General features: G+C 24.4%; 3 protein-coding genes across 3 annotated transcripts; all 3 read left to right on the top strand.

Moving 5' to 3' along the window:
- Positions 1-724: 724 nt before the first annotated feature.
- Positions 725-1910, top strand: OCT59_023498 (uncharacterized protein). Its single transcript, XM_066134733.1, has one exon. The coding sequence runs from the start codon at positions 768-770 to the stop codon at positions 1740-1742; it is 975 nt and encodes a 324-aa protein (XP_065990827.1). The 5' UTR covers positions 725-767; the 3' UTR covers positions 1743-1910.
- A 1414-nt stretch (positions 1911-3324) lies between these two features.
- Positions 3325-6651, top strand: OCT59_023497 (uncharacterized protein; the record flags this gene model as incomplete). Its single annotated transcript, XM_025320473.2, has 11 exons — positions 3325-3327; positions 3408-3479; positions 3548-4024; positions 4094-4205; positions 4437-4570; positions 4640-4766; positions 4899-5107; positions 5176-5290; positions 5483-5637; positions 5708-6570; positions 6645-6651. The coding sequence occupies 11 exons, from the start codon at positions 3325-3327 to the stop codon at positions 6649-6651; spliced, it is 2274 nt and encodes a 757-aa protein (XP_025171250.2).
- Positions 6652-9299: 2648 nt separating this feature from the next.
- OCT59_023496 (uncharacterized protein) lies at positions 9300-10307 on the top strand (the record flags this gene model as incomplete). Its single annotated transcript, XM_066134732.1, has 1 exon — positions 9300-10307. The coding sequence occupies one exon, from the start codon at positions 9300-9302 to the stop codon at positions 10305-10307; it is 1008 nt and encodes a 335-aa protein (XP_065990826.1).
- Between the last annotated feature and the right edge of the window lie 8510 nt (positions 10308-18817).

The following is an 18817-nucleotide window of genomic DNA, read 5'->3' as shown; positions in this document are numbered from 1 at the left end:
ATGAGATTTTAGTACCGCCACTTTTCTTCGCATTTTCGTGATAGCAACAAAATATTTTATAATTTGGAATGTAAAACAAAGTGTAGAACGAATATATATGCAAATTTAAGGTGTATACTTTATTTAAAATAAACATTAATAATATATAACAACAAATGTGTATAATAAACTCTAATAAACAATGAATAAAGAAATAAAACGAAAATTATTGCTACCCTCCGCCGGAGATTTGAAATATTCCAATAGTGACTAAAAAACTAAAACTAAGAATCTCCTTCGTTCTCCCTTCTATATATACTCGTGTAATTTATATATATATTTTAATACAATTTGACTATAACTTAAATATACATTTACCCACATAATGATCGAGAACGAATAACAAGTGTAGTGACGTAACATAGTGACGTAGTAATAATTTAATGTACCAATAATATTTAGAATAGAACTTTATAGAAAGAATGTAAATGTACCAATTAAAATAGTATTAGTTACTGTGCATTATTCAAAATAATGGAATTTATCGAATTATTTACATTTTCCGTGAATAGATCCGTGAAGGCTTATTTTTACGGAGTTTTTACAGAAATAACGGATAAAATTTTTTATAGGGATTTGCACAGCTAATAACTTATTTTTTTCACGTGCTCCAATAAGTTGTGGCAAATGATCTGCAGTACTACTATAAATAAATATGTTGTGAAAAATTAAAAAATTTTTTTTGTCTTGTTCACAGTAATAACAGTATAACGAATTAAAATTTTAAAATGCCATATAAACAGCAAGTACTACAAGGAGTATTATCTCGAATTATTCAGAATTTTAATATAAGAAATGAAAAAGAATTAGAACCTACAATTCAAAATATACATGAAAATATTTTTGAAGAAGACTTGAGTATTGTAATCGACGAATTGGTAAATAATTATTTTAAGGAAGTAAATGAAGGAAAAAGTAAAAATGAAAGACGACAACACATTCTTGATTATATTGATAGCAATAAGATAAACTTGCAAGAAATTTTCTGCTGGCTTTTAAATAATCAAAATGATTCAAATTCTATTTATTGTCTTGGATATTTTAATTTTTATGGAATTGGTATGGATCTCAATAGACAAAAAGCATTTGAATTATATAAAAAAGCAGTCGAATTTGAAAACAGTGCAGCTCAATTTGATCTTGCCAATATGTACATTATTGGAAAAGATATTGGTAGAAATCATGATAAAGCATTTAAATTATCTGAAAAATTAGCAAGAAAAGAATATTCAAGTGGTATGACCTTATTAGGTTACTGTTATGATAATGGGTTTGGAACTGATGCTAACACACAAAAAGCATTTCAGTTATATCAAAAAGCAGCAAATTTAGGAAATTCATGCGGAATACTTTTGTTAGGAAATTGTTATATAAATGGATCTGGAACTAATGCTAATACACAAAAAGCATTTAAATTTTATCAACAAGCAACAGTTTTAGGGAATACAATTGGGATGTATAACTTAGGAAATTGCTATAAAGATGGTATTGGAACTGTAGTTAATAAACAAAAAGCATTTGAATTATTTCAAAAGGCAGCAGTTTTGGGATATACTGTAGCTCAATATAATCTTGCTTTAATGTATGAAAATGGAGATGGAATTACAAAAGATTTGGATAAAGCGATATATTGGTATAAAAAATCTGCTAAACAAGACTTTAAACATGCTCAAAATAAATTAGAAATATTGTCAAAAGAATAGCACTCAATTTAAGGTTTCATAATCCTTTTAACTAAGATAAAATTTCATTAATATATAGTAACGTTAGGTAAGTTGCATTAATATTAATAAAATTTGTAACCAATTTACATTGGTATTAATAAAATTTACAATAAATTAACCCGTTACTGCGTAATTGAATTTTTAAAATTATATTTTAAAAAAAACTTTGGGATTTTGATTGTCAAGATTTTTACTTGGTGTCGGGATTGTAGACTGTCGATTTTACTATGGTTGTCAGGATTTTGTGGTAACCCGTTACACAAACACCATTTTTTTAATTATATAGACGTGGGTCAATTTTTGGGTTATTCATGCTATATATATTTTCATAATTATCTAATTAAGACTTTCGTTAAAATAAATGACGGATATTTAACTTTAAAAAAAAATATATATAATGAATTTTCTGAAAATCTGGATATGTAACAGTACACTAATATTTTATTTAGGATATTTTAAAATTAGATTTTCTCTCTTTAAAATAATTTCAAATGGTCAATTCCGTTTTTCAAAAAATTATTTAGAATAAAAATTGATTATATTTCATTATTTCAGAAAAATAGTTCGTCATTGATCGACAATGTCACGTGATTATTAAGTGATTTTCGTCATTTTTAACTGTTGTGCCAATTTTACTGCGCCCTTGTGACATCATGTCCATACGATCGGCATGGTCGCTGTCAAACTAAATAAACATGTAGTGTAAATTGACGTGAAATTTGGGCGTTTCAGCCGTTTCATCGTTTCATCTTCGCTTTTTTTTTGAAATAATAAAAACATGTCACAAGTTGATATAGATTGTGAAAAATGTGGTGACAGATACACTTTTGTAGAAGATAGATGGTGTAAGCCATGTCAAATAGATAATTTTGAAAAAAACCTTACAAATTGGACAAGCGGAAATGAAATCATTGATAATTTAATTCAAGAAAAAAATCAAGATATTCGTGAACCAAATAATATAATACTTGAATGGATACCATACAATCAATTGAATGATATTAAAGAAATAAACAATGTTTTATATTTGGCAATATGGAAAGATGGTCCACTATATTATTGTCATCACAAAAAGGAATATGTAAGAAAATCTAAGAATGAAAAAATTTTTATTTTCAGTTTGTATGATTTAACAATTATTACCAATGAATTTTATTATAAGGTACGAAATGACTTTATTTAATCCATATGTATATGTTTATTTAATTGTAATGACTTTTTTATTGTTTATAATAGGTTAAATCATATTTTTGGTCCAGTAGTCTTGATAATTTTCCAATATATGGAATATCTCAAAATCCAAATACAAAAGAATATTTTATGGTTTTTCAAGATGATCATTGTGAAAAATGTGGTAAAAAATATACAAATGTGAAGTACAAATGGTGTGAATCATGTCAAATAAATTATATAGAGAAAGGTTTTATAAATTGGACTAGTGGAAATGAAATAGTTGATAATTTTATTCAAGAATTTCAGTTAAAAATTAATGATTACAAAGATATAATAATTGAATGGATACCATATGACCAGTTTGATAATATTAAAGAAATAAGAAAAGATGGTTTTAGTACAATATATTCAACAATATGGAAGGATGGTCCTTTATATTATTGTCTTTATAAAAAAGAATATAAAAGAAAGTTAGGAAAAAAACAAGTTGCTTTAAAATATATACATAATTCACAAAATATTACCAACGAATTATTAGTCAAGGTAAGATAATTAATATAAATAAATATTTTTTTTATATTATTTTTTAAACTAATTAATTTCAAATAAAGGGACGTAATAGTAATGCTCTTCCGATATATGGAATATCACAAAATCCAGATACAAAAGATTATATAATAGTTATTCACGATGAATATTGCGAAAAATGTGGTGAAGAATACACGAATTCCATACATGGTTGGCGTGAAACATGGTGTAAACCATGTCAAATAGATTATTTCGAGAAAAATTTTATAAATTGGACTAGTGGAAATGAAAAAGTTGATAATTTCATTCAAGATAGGCAACTAAATCATGTTAATAAATCCTATGATCCAATATTTGAATGGATATCATATGAACAGTTTGACAATATTAAAGAAATAGGCAAAAATGGTATTATCACAATATGTACGGCAATATGGAAAAGTGGTCCACTAAAATATGATATAAATAAAAAAATATATAAGAGAGATTTTATAAATCAAAATAAAAAAGTTACTTTAATATGTTATAATACACAAGATATTACTGAATTTTTAAATAAGGTAAAGTTTCTTATAAATTTCCTTTATATTATATTACTTTTTAGTAATGTTTTTTTCTTATTTTAATAGTATAAAGAATATTTAAAGCCATATAGGATTGATAATATATATGGATTTTCTCAAAATCCAGATACAAAAGATTATATAATATTTCTTCAAGATGAATATTGTGAAAATTGTGGTAAGGAATATACAAATACATTTTATAAATGGTGTAAACCATGTCAAATAAGCAATTTGAAGAAAAATTTTACAAATTGGACCAGCAAAAATGAAAAAATTGATAAATTTATTCAAGAAATGCAATCAAAGATTGATTGTTCTTATAATATAATAGTTGAATGGATACCATATGAACAGTTTGATAATATTAAAGAAATAGGTAAAAATGATTTATTTACAATATATTCAGCAATATGGAAAAATGGTCAGTTGAATTATGATGAAAATGAAAGAATATATAAAAGAAATTTAAAAAATCAGAATGAAATAGTTACTTTAAAATTATTTAATTCACTAAATATTACTGAAGAATTTTTTAACGAGGTATAAAACTTTTTTTTATTAAATTATTTCATTTTAATTATTTTGGTAATATTTTTTTTATTTTATTAGGGCAACAACTCTGAATACAAGGATGAAATATATGGAGTATCACAAAATCCAAATACAAAAAATTATATTATTGTTATTCAAGAGAAATATTGTGAAAATTGTGGCAAGGAATATACATATACGTTTTGTAAATTGTGTGAACCATGTCAAATAAGCAATTTGAAGAAAAATTTTACAAATTGGACCAGCAAAAATGAAAAAATTGACAAATTTATTCAAGGAATGCAATTAAAAGTTAATTTTTATTGTAATATAATAGTTGAATGGATACCATATGAACAGTTTAATAATATTAAAAAAATAAACAAAGATGGTTCTATTACAATATGTTCAGCAATATGGAAAAATGGTCAGTTAAATTATGATAAATATAAAAAAATATATCAAAGACATTTAATAAATAAGAATCAAAAAATTAATTTAAAATTTTACAACTTGCAAGATAATGTTGATGAATTTTTTAATGAGGTATAAGATTCAGTTCTTTTGTAAATTTATTTTATTTTATTTTCTAATAAAAATATTTTTTATAATAGGCTAATGAATATTCAATAGAATATAATAATAATAAAATAATATATGGAATATCTCAAAGCCCAGATACAAAAGATTATATTATGGTTATTGGAAATATATATTGCGAAAAATGTGGTAAAATTTTGCATTATACTTGGTGTAAATCATGTCAATTAGATTATTTAAAGAAAAATTCTATAAATTGGACCAGCGGAAATAAAAAAATTGATGAACTTATTCAAGAGATGCAATTAAAAATTAATGATAACTCTGATACAATATTTGAGTGGGTACCATACAATCAGTTTAATAACATTGAAAAAATAGGTAAGGGAGGATTTTCCACAGTTTATTCAGCAATATGGAAGGATGGTCCATTATCTTACCATGAAAAATTTAGAAGAAGGAAGGGTAATAGAAAATTTGCTTTAAAATATTTGCTCAATTCATCACAAAATATTACTGATGAATTTTTAAATGAGGTAAGAAATTATAAACATATAATTAAATTTTATTTTATATAAAATAATAAATTTTTACACATTTTAATAGATTAGAGCATATTCTCTTAATAACTATGAAAATATTACCCGAATATATGGATTGTCTCAAAATCCAGATACAAAAGATTATATTATAGTTCTAGGTTTTGCAAATGGAGGAAGTCTTTATTATCAGTTAAATAAAAATTATAATAAACTTGATTGGATATCTAAATTACGTATAACATTGAAGATTATTAAAGGACTTGAAAATATTCATCAAAAACAAATGGTTCATCGTGATTTTCATGTAGGAAATTTATTAATTGGAAATTTATTAGTTGAAAACGAAACTATGAACTTCTTATATAGTAGAATATTTATTTCAGATATGGGATTATGTGGAGAAGTCAGTAATATAAAAGATGAAAGCAAAATTTATGGAGTTATACCTTATGTAGCCCCTGAAGTATTAAAGAGTAGTAAATCTTATACTCAAGCAGCAGATATATACAGCCTTGGCATGGTTATGTATTTTATAGCAACTGGAAAACAGCCTTTTGCCAATTGTGCACATGATGAGTTTTTAGTATTAAATATATGTAATGGAATTAGACCTGAAATTAACGAGTCAGAAGTACCAAAAATTTACATTGATATAATGAAGAAGTGTTGGGATTCAAATCCAAATAATAGACCAAGTGCTATTGACTTAGAAAAATTGATTAGTTCATTTTATTCTGATTTTAAGGTCGTCTTTAAAGATAAGGAGGTTGAAAAACAATTTAAAAAAGCAGAAGAATATAGAAAAGCAAATCCTTTATCTATTGGAAGTAATCAATCAACTACTCATCCAGAAGCTTATTACACATCTCGATTACTTAATCCATTTACAAAAAATCTTTATTCAATGGAAGTTATTGACTTCACAAAGTAAGTTAGTTGTGTTTATTTATTTATTTATTTTTTTAATTAAAAAATATTTAAATTTAGTTTTTTATTAATAGGTTGTAAGTTTAAAATGAAAATAATTAATCAAAGGGAATAAAGAAAATCATTGTAAAACCATAATTTTTTTTCTTTTTTGGTAGTTTTTTGTTAAACACTGATTATGAGGTATTTGCAAACTAGGTGAAATCAGTTTAATCAGTTTGTATTGGGCAAATATTTTATTTCTTTATAAATAGTTTTTTTTTATTCAACACTGATTATAGAGTATTTGTAAACATTTTTACATAAATAAAATCAGTTTGTAATTGAATAATTTATCTTTTAATATTTAAATATTGTTGTAATAATGATCATTAAATTTAAATTTGCCAAAATTAACATGTTAAAACCAACTTGGGTCCAATTTATCTATGCTAATTTAGAATAATCAAGTTGAAGTACAACCAAATGTCCCAATCTCAGCAGTAATATTCAAACTATCTTCAGTTGAATGTGTCCTATCTTGGGGTAAGATTGAATTTGGTCTATTTATATGTTTATATTGGAAAATATTATTTAGCATAGCAAAATAACAAGTTTATTTTTAAAAATCATGCAATGATTAAAAAATATATTAAATAATTATCATGAATATGATAAATATCGAAAATATCACATAAAATTTTTTAATTTAGACTTATCTCATTAATCTTTATTTTATCTTTAGCAATTTTCTTATTGATATTTGAAATAAATGAAGGAAAAGATAAAAATTGTTCTTGATTTATATAGATAACTTTATAGAAAATTCGTCATCAATGGCTTATAAATAATCAGAATGATTCAAATTCTATCTATTTAATTAGATATTTTAATTTTCATGGAATTGGAGTGATTGTCAACAAATAAATTGCAATTGACTCAGTATTTCAGAAAGAAGTACTAGAATTAAAAAACAAAGTAGTTTAATGATATTTTGTATATGGATGGAAGTAAAATTATGATAAAATTTTAAATTATCTGAAAGAACATCCAGGTGGGCCAATCAGTTAGGAAGTTATTATAAAAGTGGAATGGGAACTGTCATTGATTCACAAAAGGTATTTGAATTATATCAAAAGTCAGCAAATTTAGAAATTCATATAGAACATACGTTTAGGAAAGGAATAAATAATTAGGTAATCGTTGTTATCATGGAATTGGAATTGATGTTAATTATCAAAAAAGTATTTATCTTTTATTATTATTGAAATTTTTAACTTTTTATCATCAAATACTGTATCTAAATAATTTAATTTGTAAATTTACCATAATATGGACATACAAATATACCATTAAAGATATTAAGATATTAAGTATTCGTTTGTATTAAATATTTGTAATCTTTAACAAGTTGTTAAAATTGTATACTGTATATACAATATTTAATTTATCTAAATTACAGTATACCAATGATGGACCCTGTAAAAATTTTATCCGTAATTTCTGTAAAACTCCGTGAATATGATATAAATTTTTTATGAGGGAAATACTGTGTAGTATATTTTAATATGATATTACTTATTTGTATGTATTTGAATTGTAGCTTTTGAACTATTTGAAAAATCAGCAGAAAGAGAAATTCCATGTGGAATAAATCTTATTGCATGAAATTGTGCTATACTGATGCGGCGTAATATTATTTATTATGGCGAATTTTTATAATCTAAAAGTATACTATTGTTACAATTGTAGAATTCAATACTGTTTTTTATAATATATATTTATTGAAATTCAACGCCATCTTCTTTTAATAAAAAGTGTCATTTCACAAAAATTTCATTATAATCCATCTAGTTTGATATCATTTCCAAATTATGGGCCTGACAATAATTCCCGCATTATAGTATTTCTATTTTTATTAACCATGGTTTAGTATTTTTATTGTGTCATACATAAATACATATTTATGAGAAGAAGTATGCAATATGTATTATATAGAGTTGAAAAATATTCGTATATTAAACTATGAAAATTATCCATTTCTATAGTTCTTGCGTGACTTTTAATTCCACTCCATTGCAAAATCACCAATAGATGAGGCTTTTGATTTCATTCTGTGAAAGAGAAAAATAAAATAAAATATAACCAAACCATCTACAACTACAACATCCAAAAACCCATCACTACCAGAATCATCCAATGATTTACTTTAGGAATAAAAATTTAATATGTTATAATTTTCACTAACTTAATATTTATACGTTATTGGTCAGTTTATTAGGATCATTCTGATTTTGACGGACTGATATTTTTTGTTAATAGTTAAATAATTGATATTTTTTTTTATCAGTTAAATATGACTACAAATTAATCCTTATTTAATAAGTTTTACGGTTTAGTTATACCTTTTAATACTACTGCTGACGCAATAACTATTATATATAAACCAAAATAATAGTCAATGTTTTTTAATTTACGGTAATTATTTATTGACTACGTAATGAAATTGATAATATGATACACATTGACATCATTATGTGACAGCAGAAACCAATCAGCATCGATCACAGTTATCTAACGGGTAGTGCAGGCGAGTATCTAGAAATCTTTGTAATCGTCCTTTGTTACACTTCAACTGATGACGATCAGAGAAGTATAATTTGCTAGGTGTGCAGTAAACTTGATCTGCAGTACTACCAATAAATAAATAAATATGTGTGAAATAAAAAATTTTTTTATTATTCTTCAAAATGAATGATAGCGCTGAAATTAGCGGACATTATCAAAAAGATAATAAACATCAAATGTATGGAGAATTATCTCAAATTATTCAAAATTTTGATAAAATAAATATAAAAGAAATAAAATCAACAATTCAAGATATTCACGAAAATATTTTTGAAGAAGACTTAAATATTGTAATTGATGATTTGGTAAATTTATATTTTAAAGAAATAAATGAAGGAAAAGATTATAATGTAAGAAAGCAACACATTCTTGATTATATTAATAATCTTAAGATAAATTTAAATGAAGTCATTAGTTGGCTTTTAAATAATCAGGATGATTCCAATTCTATTTATTTACTCGGATATTTTAATTATAACGGAATTGGAATGGATACGAATATACAAAAATCATTTGAATTATATCAAAAAGCAGTAGATTTGGAAAATAATGCAGCTCAATGTGAACTTGCTATAATGTATGTATGTGGAAGAGGGGTTGATAAAAATCATGAAAAAGTATTTAAATTAACTGAAAAATTAGCAAAAAAAGAATTTCCTAGTGGAATATATTCATTAGGATATTGTTATCACAAAGGAATTGGAACTTATCCTGATTATAAAAAAGCTTTTGAATTATATCAAAAAGCGACAGATTTAGGAAATTCAACTGGAATGATTAATTTAGGATTTTGCTATTACAATGGAATTGGAACTGAAGTTAATAAACAAAAATCATTCGAATTATATCAAAAAGCAGCAGATTTAGGAAATTCAACTGGAATGATTAAATTAGGAAATTTTTATAAAGATGGAATTGAGGTTAAAATTAATAAGCAGAAAGCTTTAGAATTATATAAGAAGGCAGCAAATATGGAAAATAAATTTGCTCAATGTAAACTTGCTTTGATGTATGAGAATGGAGATGGAATTAAAAAAGATATGAATCAAGCCATTTATTGGTATAAAAAATCTTTTAAACAAGGATATGAATATGCTCAAAGTAAATTGAAATTTCTTTTAAAGAAATAAATTATATTTAACTAGTACAATGAGTAATTTATAATATTAATGTGATCATGAATACGACGTTTTATTAAAGGTAGCAGATTTAGTGTGAATATGAAAATAGATTTTAAATATTGTTACAAAAAGTTCTGACTTAAAGGAAAAATTACTATAATAAATCTAAATTTCGATAAATTAAATTCTTACTAACAAATTATTGGAGCAATTTTTTTCATAAATGAACATGTGAATTAGTTTTAACATGATATTTCTTTGGTAAATTTGAAATTTCATAATGATTTGAAAATTCCTTAGTAATAAGGTTTTTAGTTTTTCTCCAACCTAATTTTTTTTTGTTCCAGTTAACATTTGATGATAGAAATGTAATTATAAATAAATGTAATTTGCATAGAAGTTTCGTATGAGCGAGTTATTTACTATGCTAGTAATAATTAAAGGGTCACTATTTTAGCATCCTGGAGACGGGCATCTAGTTAATCAATAAAAACTTTAGCATCACAAAAAAATTCCTATCACAACCGGAACTGGATTAGTAACAAAAATTTTCTTTGATTGGCCATTGGAACGTGCACATGACCTCGACAGCCACTCAAACTACTCTAACCATAATAACGATCAGGCAATCAGGGGTAGTGTGTTATCGGATAAATGGATATTGGATTTACCCAAAAATCTGCATTATCAAAATAAGTTTAAATCATCATATTAGATGATTATCCCGCAGTATAAACTGGTAAATGGTTGACTAAAGTTAATAAGAACTAGGCGTTACAGACTCAAATATCCGTTTACTTATCCATAATTGGATAATTATGGCCACACTTATTTTTATAAAATTTTAATATGATAATCCGTTTATCCGATTAATCAACGGATTGACACACTAATCAATACGGCTTAGTCAGGGGAACCAATAGTTCTTTTTATCTTGTAATTTTTGTATATATAATATTGTACTATTAATCACTTAAATAAATCGACTTACAATCTTAGTAATCTTAGTGCAAAAAAAAAAACTATAACGATAAGACGAATTGAAGAATATATGTAAATTTATATTTATTTATGGTATATAATGATAAGCTATGAAGTTTGCTAAAGAAAAGTTATTTATATATGTATACATTTATAATAAATAAAATAATAATATGAATTAATTTAAAATTACAAATTGAGAAAATTTGCAAGTATTACTGCCATTGTTAAATTAACTAAACGATTCATTATAATATTATATAAATTTAATTCAATACGTAGTTAGGATCTTTAGAATCGTACTATAAAAATTACAATAATATAAGATCTTACCTTATTCTTCAATTCTTCATGAAGATTTTGATTATATATTTCACCTTTATATAAAAAATAATTGTTGAAATTAAAATTATAATTGGGTTTGAGTATAGATATAAATTATCAATTAGGTTATTAGAATTTATTATTATATATCGTTTTAAAAATTATGAAATGAAAAACGTCAATTTAATAATAATTACCATTAAATTAATTTCTTTTGTTAAATTTGTTACCTATTGCTAATTATCATTTTGAAATTAAGTTATCCCTTAAACTGTTTTGCAGCCAAATTTGCCTGCAATTTTGTTTTTTAATTAAAGACACTTTTAAATACCTTAAAATATTTTATTATATAAACCAATATTTTTATAATAAATTCTATAGTATTTTCTAAGTAAAAATCGAAAAAAAAGTTCAATTTGGATAATGATTTTTCAAAAGTAAATGATCGACAAATTATAACAAATAGTAGCTAAATTTTTTAAATTGAAATATCTTTTTATCTATTAACCCTAGAAATATAAATTTACCATCATTTGATGCGTCACAATAAGAAGAATCTAATAAAAATAAAAATTGTCCTTCTACAAATATTATGTGACAGGATAACTTATAAAATCTAAAAATTTATAAATTAATATAACATTTATCTATCAATTTTAGAGTTATGATTTTATTACCATTAAATGCGCCTTAATAAGAGGAATCTAACAAATATAATTTCATCTTTCTATGATCACTAGATCTTAAGATATTTTAAAAATTCAAAAATTTTTAAAATTAATTTTAACCCCTACAGTTTAAGGGATAGATATTAAAATAATATAATAAGAAATTCCAAATTAATATGCATTCGATTATTATTCTTACCAAGTAATCGAACCATCCTGTAAATCGTAGTCAAATTGTATACTATAATAATCTATAAGAAACAATTTTATTATTATACACATATATTAAGTTTGTTAAGTATTAATTTAAAAAAAAGATTAAAATAATTACTAGAATTTTAAAATTAATCGTAATTTCTAAAAATTAATATTTACCTTTTGTTAAATTTTGTTTGCTCAGTAAATCTCTTAAATTATAAACTTCGTTACTAGAATTTCTATAAATGGAATTACTGAAACTATGGCTCACACTAGAACTTGTACACAACTGAGAGTTGTTGATAGTTGGGACATAATTTGTTTGTTGTTCAACATCATTTTCATTTTGAAAATATGATTTGTAAATATGTTTTATTTTATTAAATAGAGTATTAATATCAGGTCTTTTTGTTAAATCAGCATCCCAACATTGTTCCATTAATTCTCTATATTCCAAAGGAGTTCCTGGTAATACTTCTGGTCTAAATCCGGCTATTATTTTCATTACAAAACCATACTTATCGCGTTCTTCAATAAAAGGTGGTTCTCCAGACGAGATTTCCCACATAAGCATACCAATACTATAAATATCAGATGAAAAATCATATCCTTTTCCTTCAAAAATTTCTGGTGCTATATAAGGAAGATTTCCGTATATATTTCCTAATTGTTTATCAACAGGTCCACAAAGTCCAAAATCACTAATAAACCAAGAATTTGTACGTTGATAATATAATACGTTTCCCGAATGCAAATCCCTATGAATTTCATTTTCATTTTGAATTCTATGAAGTGCATCAATTATATTATAAGCAATTTTTGTTCTTTCTTTCCATGTAAGCTTAATATGATTAGCTTGTAAATATTTTCTTAAATCTGTGTCTAATTTTTTTATTACAAGGATAAAATTTCCATTTGATGGGTCTTGAGTTATACCATGACATTGTACTATAAATGTTGACTTATTAGCTATGGATAGATGAGATTTTATCTATAAAAGATTATTTTAAACCATATTATCATTTATAATTTATATATTTTTTTATAATATACATAAATTTTATATTACAAACCTCATAAAACCAACTTTTATTTTTGATATTTTCTAAAATTTTAAGTATTACTTTTATAGTACCATTTCTTGTTAATTGTTGCTTTTCACCATCCCAATTATTATAACCTCCACCAATCCAATCTGCAATATAAATTTCGGAGAATCCACCAGAAGTTAGATATTCAATATTTTGTAAATTATTATATGGGATCCATTCAATTATCTTATCTGGAGAACGTGATTTCATTTGACATTTCCGAATTAAGCTGTCCATATTATCATTTCCAGATGTCCAATTTATAAAATTATTTTTTAAATAATTTCGGATACAATTCTCACAGAAGAATTTTGCTAAACATTCTTTTATACAATATTCACAAATTCTTTTTTTCCCATTATTATAATTAATTTTATCAGAATCATAGTTTTTATTAGAATTTTTTCTGCTTTGATCTTTTCATCATTTGTAAGTGACTTATCAGCATGAATACTTTGTTGCAATGATTCATAATATTCATCTATATTTTCACGAATATTTTTATTTGTTAATACATATGCTTTTTTGACCGTGGCGTTAACTAAATAATTTCGAATAGCCAACATTATGCAAATTAAATTTTTCAAATTTATTATTTTTTTTCAAACGTTAGAAGTATATATATATCTAATTTTAATCTTTCAAGGTTTTCCTAAATAGAATTCATTTGTTTAACTTCGGAAATTCCGAGTCTGTTTCACCAATATCTGATGTATCACTAGTGTTATGTATGACGTATAGAGAACAACCAGAAAGAAATTCTAGAAGAAGTTAGTCATACAATAATAACTAATTATGGCTTTACTGTACTTTGATTTCTGATTTCTAATTTAATTAACTGTTGCATTTTAAATTAAGAAAAAACAATAAACATAATTAAAATAAATAAATCGCTTTTAATCTGATTATCGGGTAATACACTGATTATCCGTATTAATTTGAAAAAGCGATTATCTGGTAATATTTACTAAAACCGTGAGATAATGAAATCGTTTTTCCGATTCATTATCTAATTACAGTATCTAAGTAATACTGTATTTCGGTAGAACTTCTTCAAAGTAAAACAACTGTATATGTTGGGAAAATTTGTATCACCCTTATTCTTTATTTTTATTTTCATTTAACAGATAAAAGTTAGGATACATATAGTAATTATTATAAACAAATTAAAATTGAAAATGAGAATAAAAAAATAATAATTCGTCGGTGAGGTAGTAATTATAACGAAACTATTTAAAATCTATATACATATCTTTTAAAACCATTTCTATAATTCACCCACTTTATTTTCTTACGAGAGAAATCCGAAATGGCATTTTTTTTCACTTTATTTTTATAAAAAAATGCCTAGCTTCATAGCGCCAACGTAGATTAATTATTATTAGGTTAATATATATGGTTTTTTCTACGGCAACTTATCTAGTTTTTACTGGTTTAAGAGGGGTTAAAATGCCATTCCAGCATTTCTCTCAAAAAAATAAAAATATGACATTCTGGATTTTTCATAAATAATAAAAAAGCGTCGAAGTAGGACACCGAAATATACATAAAGAGGTAAGGTTCAAGTTTGCGTACAATCAGGAAAAAAAAATCATGAAAATCTTTCCTTATATAGTTAATTCCTGGTGGAAAGGTATTACTTTTTTTTGATGCTGACCGAAATTGAAATTATCATAATTCCGTGGCGGCCAAAAAATTTACTATTAGCTGTACGCATTTTTTCATGAATAAATAAAAATAACCGAAACAGCTTTTTTTCATAAATAAATAAGAAAAAATACTCAAATGGCATTTAAAAATTGATTTTTTTTCTTAAAATTGGTATACCGAAAATCACAAAAAAAAATCCCAAAAAATTTTTTTTATCAGATCGGAATGCAAGTTTGGAAACAACTACAAGAAAAAAAGAGAATTTTTTATCTTAATACCAGTACGCCAAAATGGTTAATATTTTTTTTTTTCTCCATACCAAAACCTAGAATTGAGTAAATAATTTAATTTTTTTTTCCTCTAACCGTAACCTATAAATGGAAAAAAAATTAAAGATTATTCTTTTTCATATCAGTACCTACAAATAAGGATTCTCAATACCGGAACTTACAAAAGAGAAAAATTAGTTTTTTTTCTCAATATCAGTAATTGCAAATGTATTTTCTTCTCAATACTGGCATCTACAAGCAAAAAAGAATAAGTTTTTTTTATATATCAGAACTTGCAAATAGAAAAAAATAATTGTGATTTTTTTTTCTCAATACCAGAATACCAGAATCTACAAGTAAAGAAAAATTTAAGTAATTTTTAAATGAGTTGATTTGAACCTATAAAACAAAAAAAATATTTCTCTTTTATGAATTTAAAGATTTTAGACTTTTAATTACTTATCTAAAAAAGGTAATCTCCATTATATTTTACATGTCACACCTTATATATAATTCAATAGTTTATTTTTTAATTTTTTTTAAAAATAGTATAAGATAGTTTAAATATTGGTTAATCAATCATGTATAGGATAATAGGAATAAGTAAAATTCAAGCTAAATATTGAGTATCTAACTGACTGATATCACAATTGTAACGACCAAATGGATTTAGTCAAATTAATTTGTCATCTAAAATTTTAAGTTTATTTTAATTTTAGGAGAAATTTATATAAATATAGCCAAATTAAAAATATACTTAATTGCCGATCCACGAATGAATCGGACCTAGTGATCGGCAAAATCAAATCTCCACTTCCAAAAAAAGTAAAGTCGGTCAATTTTTAGCCAAACCAATTAAATTTTTTTTTAAAAAAAACTTAGAGATTAAATCTATTTTGTAAAAATATAAATTTAAGTATTTCAAAACTCAAAATTTTGCGAATTGCTTTTAAATATCATCAATTAGCGAAATTTTAGTAAAAATTATTTATCATTTTTTTTTCTAATAAAAGTACTAGCAAGAAGTCTCAAAATTCACACATATATACTTTGGACATATATTAATAGAATATTTAAAAAAAAATGATATAATAAATGTAAAAATATTTCCTACTTTAAGGTTAACTAACAATAATCCATTTTCCCATTTTTAATGCTTATATGAAACTTTTATAAATCAATCTTTAGGAATTTAAAAATGGTAATTTTATCTTAAAATATAAGTTCTGAACATATTTAAAGTATTTATTTTCAAATTATTAAGTGAAAAAATTTTTCGGTTTTGTGTCGATGGTTACACAAATTACGAATTGAAGAAATTTAAAGTTTATTGGTGAAAGTTTAACTTTTTTAAGAGCTATTTTTGATACTTTAATAAAATAAAGCAAATGTCAAAGTTTTTTCATTAAAAATTTCAATCTATTCGATTAAAAATTGGTGGATATTCCTATATTGGAAATGCAGATTTAAGGGGTGGTCCGATTGGTACATGGATTACTAATTAATAATTAAAGAAAAATCTTGCTTCTTAATTATATCGAACAAAATTACTAGCTCTATCATAAAGTCAACTTGTAAATAAAACTAGTATACATTACAATTTCTTTTATTATTTACTCAAACATGCATGTTTATTTTTACATTATTACCAATTTATCCCAATGGTATGTGTTATGTTTAACTCTTATTTTAAAGCTCACCTGTGCCCAAATTGCCCTAATTTATTAAAAAAATTATAATCTTATAATCTATCCGACATTCGTATTTTATCAATAATCTAAAGTTGAATTTTGTTTCATAAAATTTACAAAGTTTCTCTATTCCACATTAACCTATGTTCTAGTAACTACTGGGACTGGGTGTTTAGAAATTAAGAATACAACTATTGTTGTATTTTGCGACAATACTATAATTTTATTGAATTTAACAAAAATGAAAATACAAAAAAAAATTTATTTGAATGTCAATGGTTGTTTGATACCTTTATAATTCTATAAATTTTTTTTTGATATTATAATCGTGCAGTAAAATGTTTTTCATATTAATTAAATTCGATTTTTTGTTTTAAAACCCAATTATTTTTAAGAGTGTGCATGGGAGGTTAAAAGACAGAATATATTGAATTAAGAAAAGCAAATAAAAGTAATGATCATATGTATCAATAAATATGTTGATTGTTGCATTTTCGAATTAAATTATAATAATTAAGACAACAATAATCTTACCTTTGATGTCAACCTCAAAACCATCACTTTTGACATTTATTTATTTTAGAGTGATACATGATGTTGTACCTTCGTTCTGTCATCATGTTAAAATAAAAAAAAATAAAAATTATTTGCGCAAAAAAATACTACTCTGGACTACAATGAATCAGAGAAATAAATTAACAAACAGGAAGACACTATACCAAACCCAATGGAAAACTGAAGATAAACTAATTAGTAAGTAAGAAAATCACCTCCAAGAATTGAACTTGGACACAGAAATTGTGGAACCAACGGTGATGGATAATTGTTGAGTTAATAAGTTATTAAGGAAAGAGCTCAACAAAGGAATAAAATAAAGGGTATCACATGTGAAGAATGAAATCACATGAGATAGATCAAATGATCAAAGAAAGATAAATTTTTACAAGACAAAGGATCTCTCTGACACCAATTAAGGGCGATGCAAACGATCCCCTTGTAAAATTTATCTATCTAAGAATGGTCAAATGATCAAAAAAGGGTAAATTTTTACAAGACAAAGGATCTCTCTGACACCAATTAAGGGCGATGCAAACGATCCCCCTGTAAAAATTATCTATCTAAGAATGGCCAAGTAATCCCAAGTTGACCAAAGGGTAAAGATTATGTCTCCATGCTATATTTGGTAAGCAATGGACCTAGCTACATAATATAAGATAATTTTGAAAAATATGTCAATTGAAAATAATGAAAGAAAAAGATGACTAAACTACTGTGGGATTAAAAGTAGAATAGTATTTACAAAATAGATAAGAAAAAAGAAGAATATAAATTATGCAATTGAGAAAATAAAGAAAATGGAGAAGGATTGATAATAATATAGATAATAAATAAAGGAGAAGTGATAATAATAGAGAGAATAATAAATGTTCAAAAGAATGTAATACATTGGGAAATGAAAGAAGTCGGGTAAGAAGGAAGATTGTAACAGCACAAGAGAGTTTTAATGAAAGAAGAATTAGGATAATTATATATTTGATAATATCAGTAGACATGAGTAAAATAATAAAAAGAATGTAAAAATATATAGCAAATGATGGTAGATATTGGAAGGTTGATTCAGTTGGTTGATAATGGTGGTAGCATTTG

The sequence above is a fragment of the Rhizophagus irregularis genome, chromosome 4 (genome assembly GCF_026210795.1).
Source record: "Rhizophagus irregularis chromosome 4, complete sequence".
Classification (NCBI taxonomy): domain Eukaryota; kingdom Fungi; phylum Glomeromycota; class Glomeromycetes; order Glomerales; family Glomeraceae; genus Rhizophagus; species Rhizophagus irregularis.
Note: the sequence above shows the minus strand (reverse complement) of the source record. Positions and strands in the feature narration are given on the sequence as shown.